General features: G+C 42.6%; 1 protein-coding gene across 9 annotated transcripts in view; it reads left to right on the top strand.

Annotated features, from left to right (window-relative positions):
* Nucleotides 1-12,001, top strand: part of LOC131670334 (regulating synaptic membrane exocytosis protein 2) — a 41,865-nt gene that overhangs the window by 10,028 nt on the left and 19,836 nt on the right. For 7 of the 9 annotated variants that reach the window (XR_009302446.1, XR_009302445.1, XR_009302443.1 and 4 more), the window contains exons 4-12: nt 10-237; nt 306-546; nt 6,437-6,581; nt 6,665-6,848; nt 8,328-8,538; nt 9,009-9,287; nt 10,886-11,162; nt 11,333-11,584; nt 11,717-11,902. Coding sequence is in view for 2 of the 9 variants with exons in the window: in XM_058945848.1 (XP_058801831.1) it covers nt 10-237; nt 306-546; nt 6,437-6,581; nt 6,665-6,848; nt 8,328-8,538; nt 9,009-9,287; nt 10,886-11,162; nt 11,333-11,584; nt 11,717-11,902 (2,003 nt within the window). In the remaining 7 variants the exon portion in view is untranslated. Of the gene's footprint in view, nt 1-9; nt 238-305; nt 547-3,593; nt 3,674-6,436; nt 6,582-6,664; nt 6,849-8,327; nt 8,539-9,008; nt 9,288-10,885; nt 11,163-11,332; nt 11,585-11,716; nt 11,903-12,001 lie in introns of all 9 variants that reach the window. The other 2 variants (XR_009302447.1, XR_009302448.1) reach the window with 2 other exon arrangements.

Genomic DNA, 12,001 nt, shown 5'->3' with positions numbered 1-12,001 from the left:
TCGCCGCAGATACAGGGCCGCCGATTCTCGACCAGCGACAGCGGCGTCGAGATGTCAGTGTCGCCGCACTCGCGCACCCTGCCCACTCCCCACGTGGCGGCTTACCAGGCGCAGCAGCCGCCCAGGCACCCGGCAGCCTATCCCGAGGACGACCCCAACCTCTACCGCGGCGAGCTCGACGGTCTCATGCGTCAGAACTCGCCGTATCAGCAGCAGCGCCAGCGCCCGATGTATCAGGTAGGCGCGTCCACCTGTCCCGTCGTCCGCTGCTTTGCTGGCGTCAACTGAGATCGCTCGAGGTACAGGAGCAGAGCCTGGACATGGGCATGGGATACGGCCACCCGCCAGCGCCGCCGCCGCAGATGCGCACCCAGCTCCAGCAGCACCTGCAGCACCCGCAGCACCCGATGGCGCCGTCGTCGCATAGCCTGCACCCGGGCCACGCCCACCAGCACAGCCAGCAGCGCAGCTTCAGCAGCAGCGAGGAGGAGCGCAGCACGCCCGAGTGCGCCAGCGATGAGCCCAACGACCATCATCGCGAGCATGGTAAGTCCTGTGCTCGTCGGCGAACCGTTGCGCCGTCGCCAGGAGGACTGTGCAAGTAGACACGACGCGCCTGCCAATCGATAAGCGCCGCGGCTCTGGGCCGCGCTGCCTTCGCTTCAAAGTCTCGTCGTGCGTCATTAGCCTTTTTTTTCAGTCTCGCGTAATCACCTACGGTGCACTTATCGCGACTATCGGATTTCCGCGCGACAGACGCACACACGTTGAAGACGGCTAACTGACTTACAAAGTCACGTATTCCAATGGTGAGAAGCAGACTGGATTTTCCACCGTCTATCCCCTTCCCCCTTCCTGCATCTAACCGTCTCCCGCGATCGCGTAGTGCGGCTTTAACGCGAGGACAACGAACGTCGCGCGAATGATCAGTCGCGAGACAAGCGCCGGAGGTTCGTTGTGATGGGAGGCTAGCTGTGATGCTTTCATCGATTCTACATGGGCAGACAAGCGCTTGTATCAGCCGCTCCACCCTCCCCCGTGCCGCGACTATTACGCAAACTTTACCCAGTCGCTATTGTATTCGCGCGCGAGCTTTGCGCAATCTTGCCTCTCTTTCGCAAAGGGTTTCTTTTGAAATGAGATTTGTGAACGCCGCTCTCTCTCTCTCTCTCTCTCTCTCTCTCTCTCTCTCTCCTTTTCTTCTTTTTTTCTTTCTCTCTCTTTCACTCTATAGTGGAACGCCGCTCTCCCTACATAGCGTCTGCGAAAAAAAAAAGTTCATTCAGCGGCCCGTGTGAGCTGCTTTTTATTCTTATGCTTGTTAAGAGGATCGACGGGGTTTTTCGCGGTTGTTTTTTTTAACAAGATTTATATGTCCGTAATAATAATTCGGATGCCGAAAGCTCATCTGGAAGCAAAGTCTACGTTGTCCATGAAACTGCTCTTAGAACGAAAAGGGCAAAAAAGCCACAGCGAGTGGCTTCAATTACGTATCGTCGATAACGCGCATGTAACAACTTGCCTCACTACGATCTCGAGTCGGTCACCGTCAACGAATAAAATTCATCCGAACGCGCCGTGTACGCTCGCATTACACAGCAGCTGGAGAGCTCACGTGCGCCCGTGCTCAGTCAGTCAGTCGGCCGTCCTCACTCTCCGGCCTACGCATTCGACCGGTGACGTCATCGCGGGAGATGCCCGGGCACGTGGGCGAACTCAAACAGCCCTGGAACGTTATACGGATTTCATGCCGAACGCCCGGGATCCACAATCGCCCCCCTCCGCCGCTACGACAGTTGAATGAAACTCTCGCCGCGCGCGCATACACATAACCCTCGCGCGTACACTCGGGCGCTCCTTCCCGCCCACGAATACCTACTACGAGACTGTGATTCATACCTGTCTTTCGGTTCAGCTTTTTTCTGTTTATCGCTTTTTTTTAATTTATCAAGTTTCACGGTATTTTATCGAATACATTTAGCAAATACATTTTTTTTCTACTTAATACATCCTTAATTCTTCAGTTTTCTCTCTCTCTCTCTCTCTCTCTCTCTCTCTCTCTCTCTCTTTTTCTCTCTGACATAGAACGCGATAAGCGGCTGCATACATTGGATTTTACTTTTTTTGTGCCCAGAAGCCCACAGACCGAACTCACCATTGAAAGGATTTTCTGCCAGCTTCTTTATTTTTTTAATTCGCTAATGTCGTTAAATTTACTTCGGGAATATTATTACGGGAATACATTGTCGTTAACCGAATTCGCTCGACAATACGTAATTTCATTTCCATACAAGGCCAGATAAAAATGAGATACTTGAATTAGGTCTAATTGCACACTCCTCAGATATAGTGTTAGAATTGTTTGAATTCAGGACACCAAAAAATAAAATGAAAGTAGTAACAAAACAGTATGACAGAGAACATATCTACAGCGGATGAACAAAAACAATCGAGTAAGAGAAACAAACAAAAAAAAAATTATATAACTCAAGCCAGTACCAAGATCTTTTTTGTTGCATCTTAAAAAATTATACCAACATGAGAAATCCAAGTTATAACTTGGTCGGACAAAAGGTGCACACAAAGTCGAAAATGAGCAAAACAAAAATTGACTGTGCGACAAAACGATGTGAAAGTATTATATACCGCATACAATATAGTTTGTGTCGGTGGTTTCCAAAGTTGTTGCTCCCATTGGTAGATGCACAATATTATAATTAGACTAGAAAGTTTAGTTTGCATATGCATCCCGTGACCCAAGTTGCCGAGGTAAGTCCATTAATACGGTACTGCCGCTGCCGTGCCCTATATACAAAACATATACCTACTTACAGCCTCTCTCTCTCTCTCTTTCTTACTATATGTCTCTCTTTCAACAACGCGCCATATTACGTTGTATCCTTAACAACGTGATTTATCACGCGACTAATTGGTTGACACACAACAACGACTAAAAACACAAACAATCAATTGCAATTTATGTGGCCCTGCGTTGTTGTTCTCTTCCTGTTTTTATTTTCAGCATTTTTCAACAGGAATCTTGCAGAATCAACGGCGCGACGCGAGCGTTATTATTACGACAAGGTTTACCATTGACATATTATATGATTGCTATTTATACATGCGTGACCCAGTTGAGTAACGCACATAGATATAATTATACGTTGAGAAACGAAGTTCAGATTACATTAATATCTATAACCCAAGAGTATAGCTTGAGTCTGAAGTATTAGAGAATATACAGTCCCGGAATGCGTCTGGTTCGTTAATTATTTGAATCCTCTGCCCCCCCCCCCCCTCATTCGCTAGTCAAATAGCTCGTGCTGCGAGAGCAGGATTCAAATTTACGTCGCCACGCGGTTCATTTCTCCCCCCCCCCCCTCCCTATACTACTACGTCACATTCTACTGCCACGCGCGCCCGCGAGAGACAGCCTGATTTATTGCATAAGGATACTGTGTTGTTGTTATTTTTTGTGAATCTACTGACACACACGCACGCACACACATGGGAAGGGGATGACTTGGACTTTGCGAAAAATACTACAAAATTTTTTAATTGACAATGTAAGCTGATTAGTAATTGGGTTCTAGCGGAAAAATCAAGGGACACGACAGGAGAGAAAATGACTCGTCGTGCCATGTCCAACGAGAGGATCAAGATGTTCTTCGCGGTACTCGTCACTTCAATCTATCTCACTCTCTCTCTCTCTCTCCCTCTCTCTCTCTCTCTCTCTCTCTCTCTATCTATCTTTGTCACTTACTCTCTCTCTCTTTCTCTTGCTCTCTTACTATGCAAAGTCTCGTAATTTTTCCGTGTATCCTTCTACATGCATATTATCTTTGTAACATGAGACGATCGATATATACTTATCACATGTTAATCATTTCTTTTTTTCTCTTTATATTTTTAAAATTGACAAGGTGACTCATTGTTCCTAAGAATTCTCAGACGCTTTTTTACCTACTAAAGTGAGCATTCGAAATAGTGCAAATATATTTAGATTACATTTATGAGAGAAATTACGAGTAATGAGTCATCATTAATATGGGAGCGTAAAAACATGTATGTCAAGTATACGTGTGTGTACACAGCGTGTGCATGAGTGTTTTTTTCATTCTTTCTCTCCCTCTCTTTGTTCGTTGACGCGTACACACAATTTTTTTAACCGCCGATTGTCGAACGGAACTTTTCCATAAAAACGCTACAATTTTCACGATTTTTTTATTGTCGAGAGCAGGATACTAGCTCTCGGTACGCGCGTGCCAATTTTTCATGATGATATATTATACGTACACTGAATAGTTATCCAAAAGTCAAGTTGCCAGAAGCATTCTGAAAGATATTCTTTTTCGCGTACTTGTGTAAATTGGCTTTCTAATAGTTGTCATTGTTCGTTTGCGTAAAAGAACCACACTCCTTCAAATTTTTTTTTCGATAATACCAAAACAGGTATAGTACCGGCATTTCATCATTAAGAGTGAAAAAATCTGCTTGTCTTTTTTAGTTATTCCAAAACTAATGATATTATATCCTCGAAGTTTCTTTAAATTTTAGTATGCCAAAGTCATTGGAGTTATTTTCACTAAAAGCAGATCGCGTTGATGGAAATCTCGTTTTTAAATTAATTAATTCTTTGAATTTCGATGCATAAAGCCCGGCAGTTCTCCCCAATAAGCGCTGAAAACAAGTTTAAAAAAGTGCTCTTTCGTAAAACAAGGACATTTGGATAAGAAGATACTTACAAAGCAGTGTAAGGGGTGGCACGTGCTAGGGCGCCACAGGCCAATATAAAGAAAGTTTCGTCGGCGCTCTCTCGCTTTTTTCTCGTTATATTCGACTTTGCGAGCAGAGAGCTGTGTGTGTGCGCGCACGCACGCGCGCATGTACGTGTAGGCTGAGCGCTGGCGCCGATCGATAGGCCGCACATGTGTTCGGCGCTCCAGCGATTAGCGGAAATTCGACGATCGCGCGATGAGTATTCTCGTTGTCATTCGCGTCTCATGCTGCTTGATACGCACGAAATTGAATTTAATGTTATTTTCGTATTCTCTTTTGTATTGAGCTCGAGAGTCTTTGCCTGTCTTCTTTTTCTCGTTCGACATTCGCGCGGACAAGCGCACGCAAAACGTACATCGAACGACGCAAGGATCGCCGAAAGAGAGACTGCGTGTTCGATGTTCAAATATTGTCGAGCGGGATTGTTGATGTTGAGGGGCTGGCTTTGCGGCTGATGGAAATGATCTGTTCTATTATCGCCATAGCATTGTTTGACTTCCACGTTTCTCCGTTTATATCCTCCATACGTTCGTACCAGTCTTTCAACACTTTACCACTTTGCAACGCTGTACACTGTTTTCGTTTAAACATAATCTACTCCTATCAAACATTTACTACCATTATTAAACGTTTGAAAGAAAGAAGCGATATTTAGAGCTTGCATGATCAAGCGAAAGATACTTTAACTCGCATACACCATACATGAAACAATCATGAAAACGTACGAATATTTACAGTAACCATCAATCACATTTCAGAAAACTGTTAACACGCTCGAAATCGAACGGAAGAAGTCACTTCTGACTGCAGTAGCAAACAAATTTCCCATTCACGGAGAGAAACTTGACGAAGCAAAAGTATAAATTAATGCCAACGCTCTTGGGAAAGTTTCGTTTCGGTACTGCTAATAAAGCGGCGAGTACGAGTGCCTCGGTGCACAAAAAAGTCATCCGAATTATAATAACGACGCGAGGGGAAAGAAAGCAGGCTGTCGGAAGGGACGACGTTCCGTGTCTCGCAGCATGAAAAACAGGGAAACACGATGCAGACTACGGACATACGGGAGTCGAGTTTGGAACAACTGCAGCAGCAGCAACGACCAACCAGCGTGCCACCCGCTGACACTCCTTCGCTCCGCGGGAAGGGTGGCGCGAGCACACCTACACGCGAAACGCCAACACACATGACAGTGCGAGCCACGAGACGTAGGAGAGAGCAATGATCGCTCCGTCGATCGAGCAAACTGCTGCTTCGCTGCGCACAATATCGCTGCCCAACTACGTCTCTTACTCCCTCTCTTACTCCCTCGTATTGATGTGTCGGTTAATTGGCCTTTATTTCCTTCGTGTCTCTCATCGCTCGCCTCACTTTGCAAACTCTATTATATACAAGTGTAACTCCATTTGTAGAGGACACTTGGTTCCGCTGGAATCTGACAATTTTTTTGACACGCTTATCTTTTTAGAATGCGTGAATTTCATATATGGGAAACGGTTGCGAATCATCATTTTAATTGTAGGATGCGATAAAAGTAATTTTTCGAAAGAAAGCCACATATGTACAGAAAACGGTGAACTAAATACGAAATAAACTGTAATTATCTCGAAAAAAATGGTTGATAGTTAATATAAGTAGAAACTATTTGGATCTACTATAGGAAAGGGGTACTACCAGCACGGTTCACAAATTTACAAGCAGCACGGTCATGATCCGGGCACGATGATCGAATATAACGGCCACCTAACGGATAGTAACTCTGCCAGGAAAAGTTTTCGTCGTAGCGGAGAAGCCGATAGTAGGAGGTTCGTGTCGATTCGCATGTCAAAAGCAAAGAAAAAAAGTCATTGCATTGCACGACGGTCAATTCAAAAATTGGAAAAAAAAGGGTCACGGAGCGAAGGGGGAAAAAGACGGTGCGCTTTCATGGCGGTACCAATGACTCGACTGAGGAGTGGTCGTGGGAAGCGGACCGGCAGGGTAGCCAGGACAGCGCGACCAAAGACTCTGGCATCGAGACCTCAAGCACCTTCACTAGCAGCGAGGACAGCAACAGAGGCGACCTCCCCAAGGTAGCCTCCCTCGCTCACCTCTCTCTCTCTCTCTCTCTCTCTCTCTCTCTCTCTCTCTCTCTCTCTCTCTCTCTGTCTCTGTCTCTTTTATTTTTTTCACTCTTGTTCCTTCTCTTTACTTCCGCCATTTCTTTCAGTAGAGCTCAGACTTAGAGAGCTTTATGTCATTGATTTTTGGTCAAGTAGATGCGCTAGGAACTGCTCTGTCTCTTTTTCGTTTTCTTTCATTTCAGTTGAAGGGCTCAATTGCGTGTTCGACTAAATCGCGCTCAAGTGTGCGTGGTTAGTCCAGCATGCGTTGGGTGAACATGGCTTCTTTCTTTTTCTCTGCGATTATTCCAAGCAAGACGAGCAGATCGCTTCTTTTTTTCATTCCTTGCTCGCATTTCACTTTTTTCACTTTTCTCTTGATTTCGAGCGAATGCTAGATTGGGATAACGAACCGAGTTTCATGAAAATTGTAAATAGGCCGTTACGTACACACTGGGGATTCTCATTCATAAGTAATGATGCGCTCCGTTCCCTAGGTAGATTCACTATACAACGTCAGACCTAACGATTTCGACTGTTCTTCACATAGCAAAACCCGTATAAATACTTATATCCATACAAAACACAGCGGTTATTATATATCAATGAGCGCTATATTTTGCGACAAAGCCATATTTTTATGATTCACGCTTTATGTATACATGTCTGTCGCGCGATCTTATATACCTGTATTTCGATTAATCTGTGCGATATCATTATTATTATTATTACTCTACTATTGATATCTTGCATGATGCTCAATCTGCAGCAAATGTGTGTATGACACACACACACACACACACACACACCACACATTCGTGTGTGTATCTATGTGGCTACAGTTTTTTTCGATGTACACGTTACTATATATATACACGCATACAATCCACTCTCTATATATACGTTTGTACAGTGCGTGTGCTTTTGGTCTCTGTGTTTGCGCGCCGGCGCGCGTGGCTGCAGTGCATCTTACATATGTGTACATGCCCAGGAATGACGGCTAATTAATGTCGAAACTGCTCAGAGCAAGTTTTTAGAGTTCCTCGCATGTTCGGCATAAATACGTATATACGTTCCCATTCTATACATACGTGTGCACATCCTCTCGCTTGTCATCCTCATTGCTGAATCCTAATCAAGCGTCATTTGTGCTTCATTCTCATATATTGTGTTTCATAGATAGATTTCGTTAATGCTAGATGACAACTAAATTATACATTTTCATCGTAGTGTTTCGATGTTAATTTTCTTGAATTCACAATTCGGAAACGAAAATTATAACTTTTTGAATTTTTATCGCTAATCACATCAATGAGCTTTCCTATCTATCTCTGACAAGCTTATAATGATGAATATCATGAAAATCTAGCACTAACGAATCAGTAGATCATCTCATAAGTAAGTAAAGGCTGCGTACCAAAGTATGGGACTTGTTATGCGGCGAATTAGCACCCATCGCCCTGGCAGGTGAGCAACGATGGTACGAAGCTTATCGGCAAAATGGTCCTGCGCAAATCATCACAAGGTACACTGAGCAGCAGCAGCATACTCGGCCTCAAGGTTATTGGTGGTAAACTACTCGAAGATGGCACCATGGGTGCACTTATTGAGAAAGTGAAAAAGGGCAGTCCGGCCGACGTCGAGGGACAACTTAGGACTGGTGAGCGGCCTCCGTCATCCATTTATATTCTTTTACTTTTGAGTGAAATACATCGTCAGATTTTTTGCACCTGTTTAAAAAAAGTTAAACATTAAATAATCAAATATTATTGATTTAGATCGTAAGCATGTCGCTCATTAATTCATATAAAACTGGAGAATAAAATACTCTCCCTTCTTAAAACTATTATCACTTAGCAAATTAACGATCATGATTTCATTACCTGATCCATTCATAAATCCCCGTTTATTGCATTGTTTAACATGGCAAATACATCAGACATGCATTAATTCATCAAAAAAGAACCAAGCAATAACATTTGCATTATCACACATCTTATAAATTACCGATAATCTATTTTACCGATGGTCAGCTATTCGAATATCGATGAAAGTACCATCGGTAAGGTAGATTAGTCTTGTGCAAGCTCACCCAGAAACAACTAGTTATAATCTCGCGCGCACATGTAGGCGACGAGGTGCTGCAGTGGAACGGACACTCGCTGCAGGGCAAGAGCTTCCAGGACGTGAGCGACATAATCGCGATGTCGCGCTCAGAGCCGCAGGTTGAGCTTGTCGTCGCGCGCCATCTTAATGCCGCAAATGCACCCCCTAAGTCGATGACCGGTCCTACCCAACCATCACCCGGTAGCCCGGCACTCACCCCTATGACATCTAGACGCTTCAACGCTCAAGCGCAGTGGCGCCAAAAGCACGATGCTACTTTACCCAGCCTACCATACCATAAAGGTGAATAGTCTATCATGTCATCTTTTTATTTTTCTTTTCCTTTCTATTTATTTTCATCACTTAAATTTATAAATCGTTCGATCTGATATTGATCATCGTTTAATGAGTGTGAGCTGAATTTCTGTTTTTATTTTTATCACAATATTCTGTCACTGTTTACTATTTATTACGTTAAATAGTTTGAAAATGACACTGATTATATCTTCAATTATCATTAGCTATAGTCAACGTTCAATCAATCATTTGTATAATTTAACTGATTGATTGTACAGTGCACGAATTAAGTTGAGTTGAAAACCATAGTTCAGTGGTCTAAATACATAGATAAGAAATTTAGAAGTAGAGTTGAGTTTAGTAAAACTGTGCGTCCTAGTTATATCTTGTAAGAATAAATGAATCTTATAGCTTGTTTAAGAGGACTGCTAAATTATTACAGTATATGATCTTTGGCATTTCAGGACTTAGCAAATGTATACTTTGGAGTAAGCACACTCTTTTAAATTTAAAATTATTTATTGAAATTGTTTCATATATATCGTTATTCCATTGACTTGAATTTAATGTACTTCATCACATCCATTTAACGTTTACATACTTGTTTTTCATGTCTCCATGTCCATATTTTAGTGTACATAATACTTGAGAGGCTAATGAGACACAATACATACTGTATATTCACCAATTAGAATGTTTAAAAATAATTCAAAATATACGATTATGTTATGAATTGATGTATGACCCTGATTTTAAGTATTTTCAAAATTAAATGTGTAAATTATATATGTACCTATCGTTTTTTAAAGCTTGGCATTTTATTGATTATTGGTGTTGAGTATATATTTCCATTATAACTTCGTATATGACCATAGACATTTGAAAACCATGATAAAAATGTAGAAATGAACGTAGAAAGTAGCGCCAATGCACCCCAAGTTGTTCATACACCTTCATATATAATAAAAAATAGTTTGTATTTTTATGGGAGCAACAACCAAAGTATATAATTCACGATATTTCTGTCTTGTAATAAGTTTTGTCTTATCATGATAATATATACAATTAGTTTTGGTATGTCAAAGTGGTGAAGCGATTGTTTGAGAAAAACAGAAGATGGAATATATTTCTATATGTGATGCCGAAGTCCTAAAATTTAAGTGATCGCTACCCTTCAATCGATAAACAGTTACAGTGCGTCAATTATTAAACTGATTAATAATCATAGTAAGAATATTGTTTTCAACAATGATTCCTGAGCTATCTGTCTGTTTGCTTTGTCCTTCCAGTATTGCGTTTTTATGTGCGCGGAAAATAATATCATTCTGCAAATAAAAGCAGCACATCCAATGTGTATGTAAACCTAATTCATGTAATAAAAGTTAGATTATCGCTACATGGTATTGCTGATTTAAAATTAGAAAGAAAATTGTAAATTGTCAAAGAATAATTTTTGAATCATAGCAATACCATTCATCGGTAAAACAGTTTACATTATAACAATTATTTTCCGTGATAAAAGTTACTAATCCAAACAAAAATCAATCAAATTAATGTAGAAATATTTGTTTTCGTTTTTTCTTCCCAATCTTCCAAACAAATAGAACTGTACGATGCACGGGGCACAAAGCCATCGGTGCTAGTGACATCACCAGGATCGTCGGACCTGTACAGCAAAGGTCGCGCGTGCAGTCGCCAGTTCCGTCATCCAGCAACGGGTAGCACGAACAGTGTGGGTGGTAGACTCCAGCTGAAGCTGAGCTTCGATGCGTCGAGTCATCAACTCGTGGTGACGCTCGTGTGTGCTTCTGGCCTGATACCCCGGCCCAATGGCCAGTCTAGAAGTTCCTATGCCAAAATGTATTTGCTTCCTGATAAAAGGTGATTATCATGGAACTATCTTATAATTATGAAACTTATCTAACTATGCTGATTAAATAATATCGGACCAATCACAGGTAAAAGAATGCAGCGTCAAAATCTTGCGATACAAGTAGTACGATAAGTATTTGGCCAGCGATTATCACATATGACTTTATTTACGCTTTCAGCGAAAATTCGAAGAGACGAACGAAGACACTGGCCAACACGAACGATCCACGATGGGACCAAACTTTTGTGTATGGCGGTGTAAGATGGTCCGATTTGAGACAACGTTCGCTTGAGATCACAATCTGGGATTACGGGCGTTACGGTACCAACGACTTCCTTGGCGAGGTACTTGTCAATTTGACTGCCTTGTCGTTGAATGACGAACCCGAGTGGCACTATCTCATGGCCCATGAGGAGCATCGCCAAGCTGGGTAAGCGTCTGGCAAAATTTTGTCTCTTACTCTCACATGGCAGTAGTAGTAGCAATAGTAGGTTGAGTGCACGCCGAGATATGAAAATCGCTGATGTAGTCTGTGTAATGCATTGTTGACCCCTTATAACAGATACTACCAGGATCCGTCGGACGATGTGACGACGCCGGGCGATTGCCATCTCAGCCCGCCGTCTACCACCTCGAGACTGAGCGATTCCGATACCTCGGAGTGCGACATTACCGACTGCGACGGCTCGAGAGAGCATCGCAGAACTGCTGACGGCGCGAGTATTAGTAGTATCGGTAGCTCCTCCAGGTGAGCGACTCATCTCACTTTCTTTTCTTCTTCCACTCAATTTTCGTATATATATATATAATTATCCCCAATTGGCTTTTGATGTTAGGACTAATTATA

Source organism: Phymastichus coffea, unplaced genomic scaffold (genome assembly GCF_024137745.1).
Source record: "Phymastichus coffea isolate CEN01 unplaced genomic scaffold, Cenicafe_Pcof_1.1 PCOF00108, whole genome shotgun sequence".
NCBI classification, from domain to species: Eukaryota; Metazoa; Arthropoda; class Insecta; order Hymenoptera; family Eulophidae; genus Phymastichus; species Phymastichus coffea.
This window is presented reverse-complemented; position numbering and strand designations above follow the sequence as displayed.